We start from the raw sequence: 23,888 nt of genomic DNA on the forward strand, positions 1-23,888 counted from the left end.
CACATTTCGAGTTGACCGTTCACCTCTTTTAATGTGGTTATCCCTCACTCTATCGCGGTTAATTTTTTTGCGGCCACATCTTGTTCAGTTTTTTTCTTTTTAACTTTTCTACGACGCTGTGGGAGTGATCACAGGTGATGTCAATCATGACCAATTACAGAGCGATACCTTAAAATTGCGCTGTGTTAAATAAAAATAAATACAGCACTGTTTCTTTTCTCATTGCAGTTTTTTTGTATTTAATTCTGAAAATTGCTGTTTTATAAAATGAAAACTCTCCTTGCCCCAGAGAGGTTTGTCCTTTTTGTCCATTTATGAGTCTGGGTTGTCATGTTGCCCCCCTTCCTCCACTCCACCCCGTGGATGGGCGCGCGTGGATGACGCACGACCGGCTCGTGCGTCTGGAGGATGTCGGGGAGTGTTCGGACGTCATGACGACAGGTCCATTCAATCCAGCCGTTTGGCAAAGACAACAAGAAGGCACGCGGATGTGTTTAGGGAGATTGAATTTCACCGACGCGCGAGGCTGCGACCTCGTTGGGAAGAGAAGTGAAATCCACGCGTGACGTCACATGATCGGATTTTTTTTTCCGAAGGACGGAGGGCGAGCCGAGACTTGGACTATTCAACAAGTTGTTGATTTTTTATTTTATTTTTTTACCAACCCTCGCTCTCGTTTGGGGCGAAAACGAAACGGAAGAAGACGCTGTCATCTTCGTAGTTCTCATGAGCGCGCGTCCTTGTGGAGACGATGTCACGGAAGGTCCTCGCGAGTGGGACCGCGCGTGGATGAAGCTGAGGAGAAGGTGACCGTGTTCAGAGCTCGGCTATAAAGTCGTTTTTTTTTTTTTTGAAGCAGGGGTGGAGGTTTTGCCGGCGTCTTCCCTCTTCTCAACCTTTTATCGTTTATGATTATCTTTATTCCTATTTTTAGCCCACACGTGAACGTCACGGCGTCTTCCATGGCGACTCAGTTCGGCTTGGTGCGCCTTGATTTGGGAGCCTAATTTAGTGCGCCCAAAACTACCCACAGACGACGCCCCCTTGCTCCCCAACGCCCTTGCTCGCCTGTATGACCGCCCAAACATCCTTCGTCGTGTGCGGGCAGAAAAGGAATGACATTGTGTGAGCGGCAGTGACATCCGGCATTGTTTCCATTGCCGGCTCGGGAGACCGGCAATCCGGCGCCGATGTGACCGGCGTCGGCGCGACGAGGGCGGCTATGCAGAGACGAGAGAGGGCCTCTGGCGGAGCTCTCAAGGACGAGGAAGGAGAGTAAAAAAACACATTTTTTTATGGACCAACGTCACACTTTGCCACTAAATGGTGATTAATTGTGCGCCCCAAGGGCACAAAGACTTTAAAACATATATTTTAGATTAATTTTATGAATTTGTTAGGGATACATTCAAGTCACAGTCTGCCATGTTTGTGTTGAATCAACAGTACCGGAGAACCATTTGACACTTGTGGGGGCTTTCTCTGAGAAATATTAACGTCAAAGGGTCACACCTCTTGAATTTGGGTAGGATTGGGGTCGGTGACTTGCTCAAGAGCACTTCAACAATCCGACTAATGTTTCTCAAACAACCTTTGACAGATTCAGAATGTGAGCCAACAGATGACCCACTGTTCAAAATACTGTTGATAGATATATTCCCTCCACCCCTGTATTTTTGATCCTCATCACGGATGGATGGGGTGGTGGGGGGTGCGGGGACGCCCAGTAGCGCAGGAGGCACCGGGGGTGACAGCCTCCCCCGACGAGCCGAGTCAAAGAAACACAGCAAGGGCAGCCTCCCCTCGCCAGGCTACAGATTGTCCCAGGTTTCCCTGGAGGGCGAGAAGGCATCTTTCGGGGGTGACCCCGCCATACCCTCGGGGGGACGAGGCCGCCGCCCCTCCATCATGAGCTCGGGCCACCCCTTCCGCACTACCGGCACGCCAACCACCCCGGTACCTCCCGCTCACCCTCCCCCCCGCTCGGTGGGATTCGCCCCCTCCCGTCCCGCCCTGGCTTCCACCTCCTCGTCAGCGGGCACGGGGGTGATGGTGGTGGCCACGGGACCGGAGACCACCACCACCACCGCGTGCAACACCACGGCGGCGGGGACGCCCGAGACGCTGGGACCCTCGGCCCTGGGGGGGTTCGGCCTGGGGCTGGACGGAGAGGACTATAGCCAGTCCAACCAGAGCACCTTCATCCAGAGGCAGTTCGGAGCCATGCTGCAGCCCGGCGTCAACAAGTTTAGCCTGCGCATGTTCGGATCCCACAAGGCAGTGGCTCTGGAACAGGAACGACTTAAGTCGGCCGGCGCCTGGATCATCCACCCTTACAGCGACTTCAGGTAAGACAAACACACACGTACACTAAGTACAATTAGGACTATTTCATTGCCTTCATCAACTTACATGCAGTATGAAAATATGACGTTGAGCGCCATTCCCAAATTTGTTTGGGTTGTTTTTTTCATGCTTGGGTGCCGATAAAGCGTTGGCCATGGCCTCTGGCAATGTTTGTTCTTTTCCACAAGTGGGCAGCATTATCCTTTTTTCCACATTAGCGCTTTGTTTCAGCTTTAGCTAATATGTAAGCATCGCATTGTATTTTGCCACCCTCATTTCAATCTCATATAACTGTATACCCATATAATTTAGGAATGAACTCTTTTTTTCTGATGAAAGAAGATAATGTAAGGTTTCTTACGCTGCATTGAATGTTTTTGTAGTCCTAAAACTCAATATTCTGTGAGTCCTGGAATTCAAGCCACAATGACAAAAACCCTGGCACTGGAATGGACACATTTTTGCACGTCTGGCAGTGAATGAGTTAATAACTTCTCGCAGTTATTGACGTCAACGAGACCAACTGTTATTATTCAGGGATTAACATGACTGGCATGGCACATGATCATCTATCGATTTGCTATATAGCTAGCGGGCTAGCTAGTTATGAGCTAGCTAGCTGTCTATCTTTTTGAGTTACTTCCAGGATGAGTGAACGCTGGCGTGTGTGGCTGCCGCTGCTCACTCACAGAAAAACGTATCCTCTGACTGTAAAGTTATGAGCTTTGAAAGGTGCTTATAAATGAAATGTATTATTATATGATTATTATTATATAACTTCAGACCCATATTGGATTGGATTGGATGTACCTTTATTCATCTCGCAGTGGAGAAATGTACATTTCACAGCAGCAAAGTTATGAAAGGAGGAGGAAAAGAAAGAAAGAAGTACACTGCACACTGCAAGAATCCAAACTAGGGTGCGGAAAATCATTCTGGACCCTCCGCACCCTGTCCACCCCCTTTTCCAGCTACTCCCCTCAGGCAGGCGCTACCGATCCATGCGCACCAAATCCAGCAGACATTTAAACACCTTCTTCCCCCAAGCCATTAACTCTTTGAACAGTAGCCCAAATTGAACTGTATAGTGCCTCTTTGCAATTTTTTTGATGATAATACTAGTGCAGCGTGTTCGACAGGAAACAAATTCCTTGTGTGTTCTACATACTTGGCAATAAAGATGATTCTGAAGTAGAAAAACAAAATACAGGAGCTGCTGGAAAGGCAGCCACTTCTGAGGCGCCATATTGAAGTAAAAAAAAAAAAAAAAAAAATCTAAATGAAATGTATTATTTTTATTTTTATTTTTATTTATTTTTTATTTATTATATTTTTTACTATTTATTATTACTATATTATATACTATTATTTACTATTTATTATTTATATATTTATTTTCCTTTTCCTTTTATTTTTATTTTAATACAAAATTTTATACAAAAATTATACAAAAAACTACGTGAAATGTATTATTATTATTATTATTATTATTATTATTACAGTAAAGTCTCGTTATATCGATATTCTCGGGAATCCGAAAAAATATCGATATAACCGGGACTATCGATATATCCGACCCTGCGCGCATGTAATTTTCTCCTTGCGTTCATAGAAATAGTATCGTAATAAGCGATACTATCGATATAACCGATATCGATATAACGAGACTTTACTGTATTATTATTACCAAAAAATGAACGCCATCCTTCAAAAGGAAGTCAAAATAATTTTTTCGGTGAACCAGACCGAGGAGGGAATCGAGGCACGGCAAACCTTGCCTCGGCGCCCTAATGAGGAGTAAAGGGACGACTGGATGTTGGCAAAACGATTTTTTCGCAGGTTCCCGTGCTGACAGCTTTTAGGTTGTAAAACAAAAAATGGCTTGTTTTGATGAGTGTGAGAGAACCTCCCCTAAGGGGGTAACCCGAAATTAACAGCCTCGCTAGTCATTTTCTCCTGAGGCGACGTTGACTCACGGGAACAGCCGCCTCCTCATGCCGGCATGCAGTCGCTGACACGGACCCGCTGTGTGTTTGCATTACTCCTTGTACGAAAACATCGACAAGCTAAAGTGACACTCGCTGACGCACCGGACCTCTGCCACGGGGCACCAACCGTCATCATTTGGATCACAATCTTCATGAACTCATTCACTGCCATTCCCAAATTTAATCGAGAATTGAAAATATGATACAGAGCGCCATTCTCGAATTTATTCGGGTTTCGGGTTTTCATGCTTGGGTGCTCATAAAGCGCTGGCCATGGCCTCTGGCAATGTTTTTTTTTTTTCATTCCAAAGGAAGCAGTATTTCCCTTTTTTCCAGGTTCGCGCTTTGTTACAGCTTCAGCTGTTGGTAAAGCGCTACAATAGTCAATATTATATTTTATACATCCACCCCCATTTCAACCTCAGATAACTCCAGTCCCATATAACTTGGGAATTAACTCTTTTTTTTCTGATGAAAGAATATAATATAAGGTTTCTTTCGCTGTATTGAATCTTTATGTTGTCCTAAAACTCAATATTCTAACAATGACAAAAACCCTGGCACTGGAGTGGACACATTTTTGCATGTCTGGCAGTGAATGAGTTAAAATAAAAAATAAAAAACATTTTTCGGTCCATTACAAATTATGTTGTATTAGCTATCCATTAGCTAGCTATCTAGCAAGCTGTTTGCTGTTTAGCTGGCCGGCTTTTAGCTAGCTAGCTGCTGGCTATCTGGCTCTCTATTAGCTATTCATTAGCTAGCTGGCTAGCTATTAGCTGTCTAGCTGGCTGGCTGTAAGCTGACTAGCTGGCTAGCTGTTGGCTATCTGGCTATCTATTACCTATTTATTGGCCTTCCCTTAGCTAGCTATCTAGCTTTTTATCTATTTGAGTTACTTCGGGGTTGAGTGAACGCTGGCGCGAATGGCTGCCGCTGCTCACCCACAGAAAAAGTTTATGCTGTGACTGTAAAGTGACCTAGAGAGTTTTGAAAGGCACTTAGAAATGAAATGGAGTATTATTATTATTATTATTATTATTATTATTATTATTAAAATGGAAGAGGGGTTGGGGAAGGGGGGTTGAATTTGGAACTGAGAGTTGCCACTTGGAATCGAAGTGGATTTACGTGGGGACCATAGAAGTAAACAATTTTTTTCCTGGCAATGAATGCTACAGACTTAGCTTGTAGCCTGAAGTTGTACATGCATATACCGTTATAGAGCATATATTTTAATAAATGTTTATTTTTCACTACAAACCAATACAGATTACTTATACAAGCCTTAAAAAGATGTATTTAAACCTTAAACATACTTACATAATCCTTAAACATACAATAATAATAATAATAATAATAATAATAATAATAATAATAATACGGGTTGAGTGAACGCTGGAGCGTGTGGCTGCCGCCGCTCACCCACAGAAAAACTCATCCTATGACTGAAAAGTGACCTTGAGCGTTTTGAAAGGTGCTTATAAAGGAAATGTATTATTGTTATTATTATTATTATTTCCCCATTGTAGGATAAATAAAGGTTTTCTAATTTCTGATTATTATTATTATTATTATTATTATTCCATGCGAAATCTAGTACTGAAGCAACTTGCAAACAAATTCACCTTACGAACGACCGTTCGGGAACGTATCTCGTTCGTAAATTGGCGAGCGTCTACTGACTTGAGGTGAGGAACTGAAAGCTGCAATGTGAACGTAGCCACGGAAAGAAAACAATCCCTGGCGTTGCGGATGTCTGGTCTGAATGGCTGCGACCTCATTTTGCGCGTCTGCGTGCGAGTGGCAGCAGACTTCGCCGGAGTATTTTTACTCTGACAAGTGGAGACGTAGCTGTCTAAATTGGATGACTTGTCACCTGCACTTTGTCAGCTACGGAAAAAAACAATCCAGACTCTCTGCCTAACCCCCCTATTCTCAAATGTTTTTACACAGAGTAGCACCTCCAGAAAGACGAATAAATTCCTCTTTTTGTTTCATCTCACACGCACACTGCATGTACTACTATTGTGTGTCCGTCAAATTGAAGTCTGCGTTGACGTCTGTTCGTAGAGTGTGCGCTCGTAATCTCAGTCCACGCAGTGAGGTTCATAATTCCAATTGCTGCCGGCGGAGGGATTACAATTGCAGATTGATTAATTATTTACAGTGAGACCTCAATTTACAAACAAGAAGAAGAAGAATTGGTTCCCAGACACAGTGTGTAAGGCGAAAAGTGTGTATCCCAAAAAAACATTTCCCATAGGAAACCATTAAAATGGGAATAATCCGTTCCCGGGTTTCCATACAATATACTTTTCAACTAAATAAGCCTTAAAACTACACACAACATACCTTATTCTATGTATAATAAATGTGCTATTGTATCGTAATGAAAGAAATACACTGCATTGTATCATAAAATCACTTAATATACATTTGTGATGGTCATTTCTGGCTTGGAATGGCGTTGGAGGTCGAAGGTCAAAGGGAATTGCTGTTTGGAAAGAGAGGCGCATGACATGAGGACTGTAATTAAAGAAATAAACTGTGCTGTAAAATAAAGTTTTATTTACCTTTTTGATGGTCGTTAATGGCTTATGGAAGGAGAGTCCATAAGGACTGTTGGTAACATAACCTCTGGTGCTGTTCGGTCGTGTGCTTCCGCCGAAGATCACTCCGCCAGCCGTGGTGGGTGTGTATTATGAAAATAGTGCTTATTATAAGGTTTAATTTTCATAAATTTGACGTTTGTAAGACGAAAAGTTTGTAAGATAAGGTGTTTGTAAGTTGAGGTCTCACTGTATACCGTTGTAAATTATGCACCTTGAGTGTGCATTATGCATAATTCACTCATACAACTTTTCAGTGAAGTACCTGAAATCTGAAGCGAGAGTAAAGACCAATTAAATTTCAAGTCTCCTTGAAGGCCTCCTTGTTTCGACACCTATTTTTTTTACAATCTCCTCAATGTGAAGTGAGCTGGCTCATATCCAAGGCAATAAGACGACTGATGACATCTCACTACTTTTGTTCATGGCCAACCAAGCGAGTCTTATTACTTGTTTCGAAGGGGTGTATGGCCGGGACTTTATTGCATTTATTTCCATTAATTAATTTTAGAACAAAGCGAGCAGCTGGCAGAAAGAAATTGCTTTTTTTTCCAAGAGGTATTTCAGTCCACTGGCTTTGGCTTTTTTTTTTAATGACGTTGGTTGTACAGTGGGACCTTGGCTTATGAACTTAATTGGTTCGCAGACAGAGTTTGTAAGGCGAAAAGTGTGTATCCCAAAAAATAATTTCCCATAAGAAACCATTAAAATCAGATTAATCCGTTCCCAGGTCCCCATAAAACATAATTTTCTACTTTGTATTTTTATTTTCTAAGCTTTAAAACTACACAAAATATATCTTATTTTATGTATTATAAATGTGCTATAGCATTATGATTAAAGAAATAAACGGTACTGTACAATGAAGTCATTTTATTTACCTTTGTCATGGTTGTTAATGGCTTGATGGAATGGAGTGTCCGGTTTCCTCAGCATTAAATACTTGAGGAACATAGGCTTCTTTCACCATCTTGAGGAATGATCTCTTGTAGGTGCTTTCTCTGTGATAATTGTATCTAGTTCATCAATTGTGATCTGTTTAGCTGGGTTAATAGCTTTTTTGCATCAAGTGTACAAATGACTTGTGCGGGTTATTTGTGGAGCCTGATTGATGGGATATTTAACCTTCCAGTCTACACTCTGCTTTTGAACACGACACATGACACGACCCCGCCCCCAACCGAAATAAAAAGTTTGCTACCTCCCACATCCCACAAATCCGATTATAAATTTAATTAAAGATACAAAATTATTGATAGATAAGTGTGACCGGTGATTAACTGGCGAGCAGTCTAGGGTGTCCTTTGCCTCCAACCAAAATGAATATAAATCAACAGCCAAAGTATCTTGCCACATAAAAAAAAAGTAATCGCACACATTTACCTGCATAGCTAGACACGCCCTCTCTGTCGCCTTCTCATCAAGGCAGACAAATCCGCAATCACAGGAGACGCGGCGCGGCGAAATAAGTGTGGTGCATGACACCTGCTGAGCAGCCATCTTTGCAGGTCACTACTTGCCGCCCAGCACCTGCTCACGCTCATCAGAGCGCTGGCAAGAGCACCCGTCGAGCAACTATAATTGCATTTGCAATTCAGATGCGCACGCAGGCAACAGGGTCCACTTCAATAACGTACATCTACTCCCAATTCATCGCACGAGGCCCAATTTTTCCACATCAGAAATATTCTTGGGCATCAAGCTTGCCATCGATGGATTGAATGAGCCTTTATTAGTCTCGCAGTGGAGAAATTTACATTTCACAGCAGCAAAGTGATGAAAGGAAGAGAAAAGGAAAGGAAGAAATAGAACAACAAAATACGGGACCTGCTGTAAAGGCTGCCACTCTCGCGGCGCCATCTTGACGGCAAAACAGTAACAAAAAACAACAACAAAATAACAAATAATATGACAACACAAAAGACACAGTAAGTCATTCAATCTTATCTCATTCACTGCCATTGCCATATTTATTCGGGAATTTAAGATATGACGTAGAGCGCCATTCCCAAATTTGTTCCGTTTTTTTTCATGCTTTGCTGCCGATAAAGCGCTGGCCATGGCCTCTGGCAATGTTTTGTTTTCTACAAGGGGGAAGAATTTCCATTTATTCCATGTTAGCGCTTTGTTCCAGCTTCAGCTGTTGTTAAAGCGCTATACAAACAAAAAAAAACAAAGAGATCTAGCTGACTGGCTAGCTAGCTAGCTATCTAGCTTGCTATCTATCTGGCTGGCTGGCTATCTATCAGCTACATGACTATCTAGCTATCTGGCTAGCTAGCTTTCTATCTATTTGAGTGACTTCCAGGGTGAGTGAACGCTGCCGCGTGTGGCTGCCGCTGCTCACCCACAGAAAAAACTTCCGGTGACTGTAAAGTGACATTATTATTATTATTATTATTATTATTATTATTATTATTGTTATTATTAATATTATTATTATTATTATTATTATTATTATTATTGTATGAACCAATACGTATGTATGTATTGCATTTTGTGCATCTGCCCCCATTACAGACTCATATCATTTGGGAATTAACTCTTTCTTTTCTGATCAAAGAAGAGATTCTAAGGTTTCTAACGCTGTATTGAATTTTTATGCAGTCCTAAAACTCAATATTCTGCTGGTCTTGGAATTGCAGTGACAATGACAAAAACCCTGGCACTGGAGTGGACACATTTTTTCACATCGTCTGGCAGTGAATGAGTTAATAACTTATCGCAGTAATCGACTTGTGCGAGTCCATCTGTTATTGCTGAAATTTGCTACAAGCTAAATGTTGAAAGCAAACACGAAGCTGTAGCATCCATTGACAACAACAGGCTGTCACATCTCCTGTCGCATGTAAATCCGCATCAATTCCAAGCCGCGACGGTTCCACATCGTTCACATTTTTGCATCTCACCAGGGGTGATTCCCGTCTCCATAGGCTTTGGGGTGGTGGATATATGACACAGTTTTGTACATTTCATAAACACAGTTTATGGGAAAAAAATGTTTCGGTTATGACTTTTAGCAATATCAAACGTCTTCTTCTTTTCCTTTCGGCTTTTCCCTTCAAGAAAATCAGTGTCCTCCAACTTTGGAGGTTTGATCCGCATGTTTGTTTTGGCCAAGCTTTTACATCTATTGCCCTTCCTGACACAACCCTCTGTATTTATCCGGGCTTGGGACCGGCACAAGAACACTTATGTCCCTTTGTGGCTACAGAATAAACAACTCGCTCAGTAAAAGGCTCCAAAACACAAAATGGTCATCGTATAATTTTTAGTATTATTTTCATTAATAATAATAATACCATTAGTATCATTATGAGTGTTATTTTCATTATTAGTGGTATTATTATCATTACTACGATTATTATGTATTATAAGTATTTGTATTTGTATTTCTATTTATTATTATTATTATTATTATTATTATTATTATTCTTTTTGTTGTTATTATGATTATTATTAGTAGTAGTAGTATCTCAATATGTATTGTATCGCTAAATTAAGTCAACAAAGATTTTTGATGGCAGGACGAAATAACTTCATGATGCACTCCGAATGATTATTCTTATGCATTCATGAAAACCCATCCCACTGGATGGCACCAATTCATCTCTGTAATCACAGTTAACAAAAGGAGTCCTCAAGGTCACAATTCATCTTCATGCATCGCTATGGCAGCAGTAAAAATGTGTGTGCGTTCGCGCGGGGATGCGTGTGATGAGTCATACTTCATCTTCATCAGTCTAGTGGTCCCACTATGAGGTTTTGTTACCAAATTAGAGCTCAATAGCGATCGACCACGGCACTTGAGTGCACTCTGGAAACCAGAATGTGTGTTCTCTGTGTCTGTGTGTGAGAGTGTGTCATTGACATGGATACGGGTGATGGATGAGAGTGATCGTTTGGAAAAGAGAGAGACTGAAGGAGAACACGAGTGGCCTGCACATGATTGGGTCGTCTGGTGTGTCGCCCGTTAATCACGTTCAACACCCCGTCGTTGTGGGGGGGGGCTTTTGCGTCACCACCACCTTGCACACAGTCCAGATTGATGAGGCATCTCAAGGTTACAGATAAGCTCTGTTTGTCCGCCACAGTTCACCAAGTTTTATTTATTTATTTATTTATTTATTTATCTGGTTTTTTTTTTATTTTTATTCTTCATTTTTTATTATTCTTATTTGTATTTATTTGTTTATTTGTTTTGTTTATTTATTTATCTGCTGGTTTATTTATGTATGTAGTTATTTTTTTCATTTACGCATTTTGTATTTATTTATTATATTCATTTATTTAATTAATGTATTTGTTTGTTTGGTTATTTTTTTTCTTATTTTATATGTTTTTATTTGTTTATGTACTTATTTTTGTTTTTTTATTTATCTGTGTATTTGTTTATTTATTTATTTTGTTGTTCATTTTTATTTACTCGTTTTGTATTTATTTATTGATTTGTTTTATTTATTTATCTGATTGTTCGGTTATTTTTATTCTTTATTTTTTATTATATTTATATATTTATTTGTTTATTTCTGTACTTATTTTTGTTTTTTATGTATATTTTTGTTTATTTTTATTTAGTCGTCTTGTATTTACACATTTTGTATTTATGTATGTATTTTTATTTTAGTTTGTTTGGAAATTTATTTGTTTTTATTTATTTATTTGGTTATTTTTATTCTTTATTTTTTTTAATCTATGTATTTATTTATTTAGTTGTTTTTGTTTGTAGTTACTCATTTTGTATTTAGTTATTTTATCTATTTGTTTGTTTAATTTATATATTTATTTTGTTAGTTTTATTTATTGTTTTAATTTATATACTTGTTTGTTTATTTAGTTGTTTATTTTTATTTACTTGTGTTGTATTTGTTTATTTATTTGTTTTAGCTTGTTTGGCGATGTATTCATTTATGTATTTATTTGTTCCATTTATTTATTTGGTTATTTTTATTCTTTATTTTTCATCTATGTATTTCTTTGTTTATTTATTTAGTTGTTTTTATTTAGTCGTTTTGTATTTATTTATTTTAACTGTGTCTCTTAATGTATATATGTATTTAGTTATTTCAATTTCTTTTTTATTTATTTATCTCCTTTTTTTCCTTGTTCATTGTTGTTTATTTGCTTTGTATTTTTTGTTTTAGTTTGTTTGAGTATGTATCTATGTATGTGTGTGTGTGTATGTGTATGTGTGTGTATGTATGTATGTATGTATTTATTTATTTTTTTATTTATCGACTTATTTTGTTTATTTATGTAGTTGTTTATTTTTATTTACTCATGTTGTATTTGTTTATTTATTTTAGTTTCTTTGGCTATGTATTCATTTATGTATTTGTTCAATGTATTTATCTATTTATTTATTTGGTTATTTTTATTCTTAATTTTTCTTATTATTTATCGATGTATTTCTTCTTTATTTATTTAGTTGTTTTTATTTACTCATTTTGTATTTATTTTATCTGTTTGTCTGTGTGTTAATGTATATATGTATGTAGTTATTTATTTATTTACTTTCTATTTCTTTGTTTTAGTTGTATTTATTTATTTATTTATTTATTTATTTATTTATTTATTTATTTATTTATTTATTTGTTCATTTATTTATTTATTTATTTATATACCTATTGCTCTGTGTTTAAAAAGGCCCCCCACCCCTGTTTTTTTTCCCCGTGCAGGTTCTACTGGGACCTGTTAATGCTGGTGCTGATGATGGGCAACCTGATCGTGCTGCCGGTGGGCATCACCTTCTTTCGTGACGAGAACACGCCGTCGTGGATCATCTTCAACGTGGTGTCCGACACGCTCTTCATGGTCGACCTGGTCCTCAACTTCCGCACGGGCATCGTCAAGGAGGACAACACGGAAATACTGCTGGATCCCCGGTGAGTGGGTTTGAGGCGTGGATGTTAGCATCGATGGTGGCGGCTAGCAAAAGCCAAACACTTAGTGACTAGATTCCGTTCCATTGTTCATATTCAAAATTTAAAACGTTCACATGTTTCTTTGTACTGCACGGACAGTACTTGTGAATTTAGTTCCAATGTTTACATTCAAAGATCGTTTGCTGAAAATGCGAATTGCAAGTGTAATTTCCTGTATTTGTTATTTTTATTTTTTTTGTAAGAAGTAAACAACACAGACCTTTGAGAACTTTACTCTGTCCGTTTTATTCCAAAGTTTACATTCAAATATCGATTGCTGGAAAGGCAAAACCTTAAGTGTCAATGCTAACTGCTAGCATGGCAAGTGCAATTCCTGTTTTTTTTTTTGGAAGAAGTAAACATCACAGACCTTTGAGAATTTTACTCTGTCTGTTTAGTTCCAACGTTTACGTTCAAATATTGATTGCTGAAAAGGCAAAACCTCAACTGTCAATGCTAACCGTTAGCATCGCAAGTGTAATTTCTGTTTTTTAGTAAGAATTAAAAAACAAAGACCTTTGAGAACTTTACTCTGTTTAGTTCCAACATTTATGTCTGTTGCTGAAATGGCAAAAAAGCAGGCGTCGATGCTAACCGTTAGCATGGCATGTGTAATTTCTGTTTTTTTTTTTCAAAGGTAAACAACACAGACCTTTGAGAACTTTACTCTGTCTGTTTAGTTCCAACGTTTACGTTCAAATATCGATTGCTGAAAAGGCAAAACCTCAACTGTCAATGCTAACCGTTAGCATGGTAGGTGAAATCTCTTTTTTTGTTATGTTTTGTAAGAAGTAGACATGGAAGACCTTTGAGAATTTTAGTCTGGCTGGTTAGTTCCAACGTTTACATTCAAATATTGATTGCTGAAAAGGCAAAACCTCAAGTGTCAATGCTAACTGTTAGCATGGCAAGGGTAATTTCAGGTTTTTTTGTAAGAAGTAAACAACACAGATCATTGACAACTTTACACTGTCATTTTTGTCCCGGCGTTTATGTTCATATATCTGTTGCTGAAATGGCAAAACCGCAGGTGTCGGTGCTAACCGTTAGCATGGCAAGTGTAATTTCCATCAGATGTTAGCATTAAGCTAAAAGGGCGAGACTGGTGGCCTTCTGAAAGTATCTCCCACCAACGCGATATTCTAATTGGAATATTGTTCGTGGAATAAGAATTAGGCAAATGAATCCATTATTTTATTTATTTTTTTAAATCCATCCGAGAGCGCTGCCATTTTGTCCTTTACTGTTGTTTGCTGTCACCCGAAATTGATGTCAAAGTGCCCTCGGGCTTGCGTTGCGAACGTCATGTGACCAAACAGAAACCAGGTGAGCTGTGACATTTGTAATTCAAGCCCAAGGGGACTAGTGGTACTCCAAGATTATTTTTTTGTCTCTCAGAGTGCACTCAAGTGTCAGACTCATTGGACTTAACAAAAAATATTTTTAGTCAGTCGACTCAAATCTAGCTTTGTTTTTCATTCCTGATACTCCTTCTAAAGAGACTTGGAATACGTTTTCTTCAGATGTTCAAAATGACCATTTTATCGGCGAACCAGACCGCGGGGGAATTAGGAACGGACAAACCTTGTCCACAGCGTCTTGTTCACGGTCATTCATTAGCTTTCAGTTTGCCGCCGTTTTGTAAACGACTCCCACTGCTCTGTACAGTTTGCTGTCCTTTTATTTACGCTCCACTTTTCACCCGATGAATATTAATGATGCCCGTTCGGCTCTGGGCGCCACATATGGAACGCTACCAACGGATTCTGTGATAGCGATTAGACAGAATAAGAAGTTATCATATTTAAAATGTTCATGCTGTTCTATGCTTAGTCAATATGTGTGACTCGGATACACAATTAAAGCACAGACAACCTGAGGTCAATCAGGAGATCTGGCCTTGGACAGAATTTAGGACTTGGGAAACTCATTGAACACCGAAGCAATTTACGACTTGAAACTCCTTCTCAGGAAGAGGTCATTAGCCAGGTTACAAATTTAGCAGTTCATGGAAGAGACAATGTTTTATTGCTTACCGCTGTTCGTGCTTAGAACGCTCAGGGGCGTGGTATTCAAATCAAGAAAACTATGTTTGACTAATGTATCACTTAAATTTGCATATACTCTCAATAAATAGCTTGGCAGCGAGCTGCAGAATTCAGGCGTCTGTCATGAATGGCTGTGTCTCCTGCCGGCAGTAAAGACAGTCTGTCCGGGTTCGAGTCCACAGTGTCCGATTGAACATCTCAGACATTCTGCCACAGGGCCATCCGCCAGAACTATCTGAAAAGCTGGTTCCTGGTGGACTTTGTGTCCTCCATCCCTGTGGACTACATCTTCTTAATGGTGGACAGTCTGGACTCCGAGGTGTACCGCACGGCGAGGGCGTTGCGGATCGTCCGCTTCACTAAAATTCTCAGCCTGCTGCGACTCTTGCGGCTCTCCAGACTCATACGCTACATCCACCAGTGGGAAGAGGTAAGCGCCTGCACTCGACGGGAAACCTGAATCCCGCCCCCCCTCATGATGCTTCTCGCTATTACTCAGATCTTCCACATGACGTACGACCTGGCCAGCGCCATGGTTAGAATCGTCAATCTGATCGGGATGATGCTGTTGCTGTGCCACTGGGACGGTTGCCTGCAGTTCTTGGTTCCTATGCTGCAGGACTTTCCGCCGGACTGCTGGGTGTCCAAGAACCTCATGGTGGTGAGGACCAAATTTGCTTTTTTTTTGGGTGCCATTGCCGAATTTATTCGGGAATTGAAAAGCAGGACGTGAAGCGCCATTCCCGAATTTGTTCGTGTTTAGTTTTTTCTTGCGAGAGATGGCGATAAAGCGCCGGTCAGACCTCTGGCAATGATTTTCCCTTCCACGAGGGGGCAGCATTTGCCTAAAACTCAATAGTTTGTGTGTCCTGCAATGTGAGTAAAAATGACAAAAACCCTGGCACTGGACATATTTTCGCACATCATCTGGCAGTGAATAAATTAAAATAATGCTGAAAAAAATTCATAGATTAATTGGATTGGATTTGGATTTGCCTTTATTCGTCTCGCAGTGGAGAAATTTACATTTCACAGCAGCAAAATTGGCTACCTAGCTGGCTGGCTGGCTATCTATTAGCTATCGATCCAGCTAGCTAGCTAGCTATCACATATCTATTAGCTAGCTGGTTGGCTGGATATCTATTGGCTGTCTGTTGACTATCTGGCTGACTAGCTGGCTTTCTGTTAGTTATCTCTCCGGCTAGCTAGCTATTAGCTAGCTGGCAGGTTAGCTGGCTATCTATTGGATATCTATTGACTGGCTGGCTTGCTGGCTGGCTGGCTAGCTATCTGTTAGCTATTTAATAGCTAGCTAGCTTTTTATTTATTTGAGTTATTCTGGGTTGAGTGAACACTGGCACGTGTGGCTGCCGCTGCTCACCCACAGAAAAACTAATCCAGTGACTGTAAAGTGACCTTGAGAGTTTTGAAAGGCGCTTACATATGAAATCTGTATATTTGTATTCTTCTTATTATTATTATAAATATTGTCCGGAACAAGTTGGCCTCTGTAACAGCAGATGGCACCGTGACATTTTGGGCTCTTAGTTTTGAGCTTTTTCTCAATAAACTGACGAATGCAATCTCCGCCCCCCAAAAAAACTAAATAAAACCAGATTAAGATATGATGAAGTGTGTCAAAAACATCAACAAAAAAATCTAAGATCTACAACACTTGGACACCTTTTTGCACATCGACTGGCAGTGAATGAGTGAATTGACTCACACAACAAGATGGCCGACCGGAATAAAAGCGTCATGGTCATCACTTCACCCCAGAAGGATGGGGAAAATAGCACACGTAAATCCTCCGGGGTGGAAAGTGTGTTTGTGAATGGGCGTCTTTTGAAGGTAAAATACACAACAGGACCCAAATGAATGAAGCGCTGAGTCATGCCACCGGCGTTGCCAAGGCGGCTGTTGCCAAGCAGCCAAATGCTAGGATGGTCCTTGGAGAAAAGTCCCCTTAAGTGTTGAGCACACATAACACACGCGCTATCCCACGTGTGTCCGATTTGCATTTAATTTTACTTGTCAAAATTGTCTTTCCACAGCTGATGAGGTAATTAAGACATTTGTAAGTATGATAGTCTCAATTGGTGCTTTGAAATTGAATAATTGGCCCCTTGCTTGGTGGTAAAAAGACTGACAGAGATTAGAGATTTGGGATGGCGGACTGTAGGCTGAAGGAAAATATGAGAAGAGGAACCAAACTCGTAAATATTAGACAACTTTCACATTTACAATTAAATGTACTTGCCGTGACTCAAATACAGTGATACCTCAGCTTACGAACTTAATTAGTTCCCAGAAAGTGTTTGTAAGGCGAAAAGTTCATCTGCCAAACATTCATTTCCCATAAGAAACCATTAAAAATGAGAATAATCCGTTCCCAGGTCCCCATAAAACATAATTTTCTACTAAATACACCTTAAACTACACAAAATCCATCTTATTTTATGTATAATAAATGTGCTATTGTATTCTAATTAAAGAAATAAACTGTACTGAATAATAAAGTCATTTTATTTACCTTCGTGATGGTCGTTGACAATGGATGAGGAACTCGAGTCAGAGTGGATTCCTCAACACAGAAAAGGAAAGACATACAGAGAAAGAGAAATAAATAGACAATTCCAACAGCACCACCGTGAAGACATACTTTTTAAACCAGAAAAGGCCCCGGTGATACCTCACCTTACGAACTTAATTGGTTCCCAGAAAGTGTGTGTAAGGCAAAAAGTGTGTCTTCCAAACATTAATTTCCCATAGGAAACCATTAAAAATGAGAATAATCCATTTCCAGGTCCCCATAAAACATGATTTTCTGCTAAATAAGCCTTAAAGCTACGCAAAATATACCTTATTTTACGTATAATAAATGTGCTATCGTATTGGAATTAATGATTTAAACTGTACTATATAATAAAGTCATGTTATTTACCTTTGTGATGGTCGTTGATGTAGTTGCTTCTTGATGATATCCGAGTGAAGTTGCCGTGCTTTCTCGGCGATAATACCCTCACACACTGTCCCCTGCTAGCTGCTTTTTGTTAATACAAATCAACAGATGTTTTTTAACCTTTTCTATTTCCTGAGACCGTTGCTTAGACAACACATTCAACAACCGGGCCCTCGTCGACTTCCATCGCAAAGATGGCACCATCCTCAAATATGTCCCGTCAAATTGTCCATCTTGATTTTACCGACCGCTGATTTTGCCTCCGCAGAACGACACGTGGGGCGTGCAGTACTCGTACGCCCTCTTCAAAGCCATGAGCCACATGCTGTGCATCGGCTACGGCGCCCAGGCTCCGGAGGGCATGACCGACGTGTGGCTAACCATGCTGAGTATGATCGTGGGAGCCACCTGCTACGCCATGTTCATCGGCCACGCCACCGCACTCATCCAGTCTTTGGACTCGTCGCGGCGGCAATACCAGGAGAAGGTGAACGCACGTGACACCGTTTTCTGAATTATAATAATAATGATGATGATGGAGATGAGGTGATGATGTGCTGATAGTGCTGATAGTGCCGATAATGCGGATAATGAGGGTAATGATGGTAGTGATGGCAATGATGATAATGATGATAATGATGATAATAACTGTACATTATAAGCGCTTTTCAAAACTCTCAGGGAAACTTTAATGCACCGCGTTACATTGTCGGATCGTTGCCTGGATTTAATGTTTCACAAGATACAGGTAAAATGCGACTTACGACCAACTCGACTTATGACCACCCGTACTTACGACCAGACCTTGTTTTTTTCTTTTTTAATCCTACACCCGGCACCACAACGCGCTAGCAGGCCGGCAACGCATACGACAATTTTGGCCATCCAGCTAGCATCTCGCTGTCACACAGCAATCGACCGTGTGATGGCACCAGAGGGGGCAGTTTGCCAGTCATTTAGCCTACGAGTCTCTATTGAACATTTTGCATGTATTTTTATTTATGACCATTTTGACTTACAATCGTTTGGTCGGAACGGAACTTGGTCGTAATTCGGATGTTACCTGTATTTGTTTCTAATGAGAATTAAATGATCTTGATATGTACTTGAAATGTATCTAAAAATCTGTTTGATTTTTAAATGGTAATTTTTATGCTTGTAATTTAATTGATTAACAATTGATTTGGTTTAATTTGCCGCAAAATATCACATTTCAACCATTAAATCTAATTTTCTCATTAAATCAATTTTTTCATTTTTATTTTATTTTAAGTAGTAATTTAAAGTTTCAATTTCATTATAAATTGTCGTCATTTTTATCACCTCAAATTGTCATTAAAAAAAGAATAATCTTGCACCACAATTTTCTGCAAATTTTCATCCTCCAAGATTAAAAAAAAAATATTGCCACTTCTCGTATTTTCCGATGTATAAGCTTCACCTAAAAGCCTTCATTTTCTTCAAATGATGACCTTTCTCCTTATAATGTGGTGTCCCTTATACAGTAAAGTCTCGTTATATCGATATTCAAGGGAGTCCGAAAAAATATCGATATAACCGGGACTATCGATATATCCGACCCTGTTTGTATGTAATTTTCTCCGTGCGTGCATAGAAATAGTATCGATATAACCGGGACTATCGATATATCCGATATCGATATAACGATACTTTACTGTATTTGGAAAACTTTTATATATTGATATATTCGATTTGGAAAACGTTTTTCATTCATTAAAGGTGCGCCTTATAGTCCGGTGCGCGTTATATATGGAAAGAGTTTTAAAATGCATTGTTCGTTGGGGGTGCACCATATTAATCCGGTGCACCTTATACACCGGAAAATACTGCACTTGAAATGTATATAAAAATGTTTGTTTTTTTAATTGGTAATGCAGTTACATTTTTATAGAGTAAAGTCTCGTTATATTGATATCGGATATATCGATAGTCCCGGTTATATCTATATTTTTTCGGACTCCCTTGAATATCGATATAACGAGACTTTACTGTATATACGTAATATAATTGATGTGTGGTTTTTATTACATTTGCCCCAAAATATTACATTTCAACCATTAAATCAAATGTTCTCATTAAATAAAATTTTCCATTATTTTATTTTCAAAAGTAATTTAAAATTTCAATCTCATTTCATTATAAAGTGTCGTCATTTTTATCACCTCAAATTCGTCTGTGTAAGCTCTCAGTCGTACAGGAGTGGTCCATCGATGAGAAGGTTTCTTCAGCCGTCATTTGTACAGATGACGGCTGAAGAAACCTTCTCATCGATCACCTCAAATTGTCATAAAAAAGGAATAATCTTTCAACATGATTTTCTGCAAATTTTCATCCTCCAATATTAAATAAAAAAATATATATTACCACTTCCTGTATTTTCCGATGTATGAGGCGCACCCAAAAGCCTTCATTTTCTTTAAAATATGACCTTTCGCCGTATAATGTGGTGTTCCTTATATTTGGAAAACTTTTATATATTTATATATTGATATATTATATTTGGAAAACTTTTTTCATTCATTAAAGGTGTGCCATATCTGGAAACAGTTTGAAAATACACTATTCATTGGGGGTGCGCCTTATACTCCGGTGCACCATATACACAGGACATTACGGTACTTATTTATATCCCAGGGAAAAAAAAATATTAAAATGTTTTCTTTTTTCGTGGCATTGAAATAAAAGAAAAAGAATAGGCTCCAAATGAAAAATAAAGGAAAATACATTGTCCTATAAGCATAAATAAGTTTGTATATGTGTGTGTTTGTGTGCGCAGTACAAGCAGGTGGAGCAGTACATGTCCTTCCATAAGCTTCCCGCTGACGTGCGTCAAAAAATCCACGAGTATTATGAGCACCGCTTCCAAGGGAAGATGTTTGACGAGGAGAACATCCTAGGAGAGCTCAGCGAACCTCTTAAAGAGGTACACACACTCACACACACACACAAATACCCACACTCGCACACTAAAAGCACAAATTGTTGGCAGCACATTTTTCAGATTTTCTTGATTTTTACTGTATTAGCGATAGCCATTTTGTAAACTTCTCTGAATGAATCTTTTATAATAATACATTTCATTTCTAAGCGCCTTTCAAAACTCTCAAGGTCACTTTACAGTAACAGAATGTTTTTTTTTCGATGGGTGAGCAGCAGCACCCACACGCGCCAGCGTTCACTCAAACGAGCTATCTAGCTAATAGCTACCCAACAGCTAACTAGCAAGATGGGGTGTGCCTTATATTGTGTTCATCTTTTCTAAACTGCTTTTATTGTACTGAGAAATGTGGGGGGAAAAAATCATTCTACGTTGTTAAGAGCTAGCTAGCATTAGCTCGAATTGTCAAAACAATGTAGCATTCCAAACAGAGTACTGACAAAAGCTAGCTTAGCTAATGATATAGGGGCATCTAAAACAAACCAATTTTACTTATGTAGAAGATATTCATATTTAAAAACAAACAATTAAAAAAAGCTTGTGAAATTAGAATATTTCATCAATTCTCAAACATCAATTACAAATTTTAAAATGTGTTGAAGAACAAAATTAGAAATTGATTTTTACAGTATTAGCGATAGCCGTTTTGGAAACCTATCTGAATTCATCTTTTCATTGTGAAGAGGGCGACAAAGCCCGTTTCCACAGGCTGATTAATTCTTTACATGGAGCTTTGTCGCCATTTTCTGCTTCTTTTTTAGTGCTACATCCCCCCCCCCCTATTGCCTCAAAATGGCACGGAATAAATTCTTTCAGCGATTGCAAACATGTATGCTTTCCTCTTCGGAACTATTTGAATCATATTCATAACTGGATGAGTAAAAAGAAAGCATATTCTCCGAATCTGAAGCCATTGTTTTGATTCTCCAGCAAGACAAGACGTCTTGGGGTGACGCCACGAACAAGGGGGCGGGACCTTCTGAAACTGGCCACTTCCGGGTTCATTTTTTTTTACAGATTTTGGACACTTTAAGTCATTTTTATTGTGTTTTGCATTTGATTAAAAATATCATACTGCGTCTTTTGGGTATTTTAGATGCTAGAAAACATTTTTTCTGATGTCAGTTACGAAACAAAAAGTGATGTCGGTTGTCCTTTAAGGCTTAGAAAATTAGAAAGTAGAAAATTATGTTTTATGTGGACCTGGGAAACGTATTATTCTCATTTTAATGGTTTCCTATGGGAAATTATTTTTTGGGATACACACTTTTCGCCTTACACACTCTGTCTGGGAACCAATTAAGTTCGTAAGCCAAGGAAGGTATCACTGTACTAACAAAAGCTAGCTATGATATCTTTAAAAAAAATCCTAATACATTTTTTCAGACTAAATAAGAGAATTTTTGAATACCAAAACTGGTGGTTTTTTTTGTTGTTTTTTGTTTTTTTTATATCATCTAAAACAATTCTCTTTAATTAGCCGTTAGCTTGCTATGGTTCAACATTGCTCTTCTTAATTCCCGTTTAACTTTGAAAACAATGCATTGACCGGATAGGTTGGGAACAATCAAACATTGAGATTTGGTTGACCCAGCAGATGAAAAATTAGGGAGAAAGACACGGAAACATGGGAAAAAAAACCAAACAATCACGAAATATCATTCCACCGTCAATGTGCGCAGGAGATCGTGAGCTTCAACTGCCGCAGCCTGGTAGCCAACATGCCGCTGTTCGCCAACGCCGACCCCAACTTTGTGACCGCCGTTCTCACCAAACTTCGCTTCGAGGTCTTCCAGCCGGCCGACTTCATCATCCGTGAAGGCACCGTCGGCAGGAAGATGTACTTCATCCAGCACGGCCGTGTCAGCGTTCTAACCCGTGGCAACAAGGAAACCAAACTGAGCGACGGCTCTTATTTTGGAGGTGACGTTTTCTCCAGAGAGGAAGTTGGTAGTGTGTGTGTGTGTGTTTATTTATTGACGATCTTTCCACCGTTGCTTATTCCCTTTTATGATCACAGAAATCTGTTTGTTGACTCGAGGGCGGAGGACGGCCAGCGTGCGTGCAGACACATATTGCCGTCTTTACTCTCTCAGTGTGGACAGCTTTAACGAGGTTCTGGAGGAGCATCCCATGATGAGGAGGGCCTTCGAGACCGTCGCTGTCGACCGATTGGACCGCATAGGTCTTTTTTTTTTTACTTCCTTGTTTTTATTTATGTATTTATTTGTATTTTTTTTTGTGTGTTACATTTTTACATTGTAATTTTTGTAAACTTTATATTTTATTTATTATTGGTTATTTTAAATGTTTGTTTTTAATTTCTTTTATTTTTCTTTTGGTTTTTATTTTTATCTTTTTTATTCTTATGATTTCTATTGTTTTATTTAATTATGTATTTATTTACGTTTTATTATTTAATTTTAGTTACAATTTATGATAGTTTTTTTTTTTTTTGGGAGGGGTGGACCAGCATTTTTTTTCTTTTATCATAATCCAGCAATTATGGGATGGCAATTTTCAAGTTCTAAGGCACATTTTAGTTTTTCTTTTATTTTTTATTTGTATCTTTATGTTTATGATTTTTTTAATGCGTCTATTTATTTATGTATTTATTTATTTTATTATTTTATCTTAATCCAGCAATTATGGGATGGCAATTTTCAAGTTCTAAGGCACATTTTATTATTTTTTGTTTTATTTCATCTTTATTTTTATGATTTTATTGATTTATTTTATCTACATTTTATGTTATTATTAGTATTATTATTTTATCTTAATACAGCAATTATGGGATGGCAATTTTCTAATTCTAAGGCACATTTCATTTTTTCTTTTCTTTATTCTTTTTGTTTATTTTTAAGATTTTTTAAATGTATTTATTTATTTATTTTACATTTCATTTTATTATTATTATTTTATCTTAATCCTGCAATTATGGGATGACAATTTTCAAGTTCTAAGGCAGGTTTTATTTTTTATTTTATTTTAATTTTTATCTTAATTTCATAATTTGTATTGTTATTCTTTATTTTATTTACATTTTATT

The 23,888-nt window shown here is 38.6% G+C and overlaps 1 protein-coding gene across 1 annotated transcript in view; it reads left to right on the forward strand.

The window, feature by feature from the left end:
• Positions 1–70: 70 nt before the first annotated feature.
• LOC148897043 (uncharacterized) overlaps positions 71–23,888 on the forward strand; it is a 30,380-nt gene continuing 6,562 nt past the window's right edge. The window contains 8 exon segments of the mRNA XM_088998255.1: positions 71–2,348; positions 12,625–12,831; positions 15,135–15,348; positions 15,418–15,579; positions 18,149–18,367; positions 20,678–20,824; positions 22,522–22,762; positions 22,860–23,024. Coding sequence (XP_088854381.1) covers positions 1,693–2,348; positions 12,625–12,831; positions 15,135–15,348; positions 15,418–15,579; positions 18,149–18,367; positions 20,678–20,824; positions 22,522–22,762; positions 22,860–23,024 — 2,011 coding nt within the window. The 5' untranslated portion in view covers positions 71–1,692.

This window comes from Hippocampus bargibanti, linkage group LG06, assembly GCF_051943395.1.
Source record: "Hippocampus bargibanti isolate YZ-2025 linkage group LG06, ASM5194339v1, whole genome shotgun sequence".
NCBI lineage: Eukaryota > Metazoa > Chordata > Actinopteri > Syngnathiformes > Syngnathidae > Hippocampus > Hippocampus bargibanti.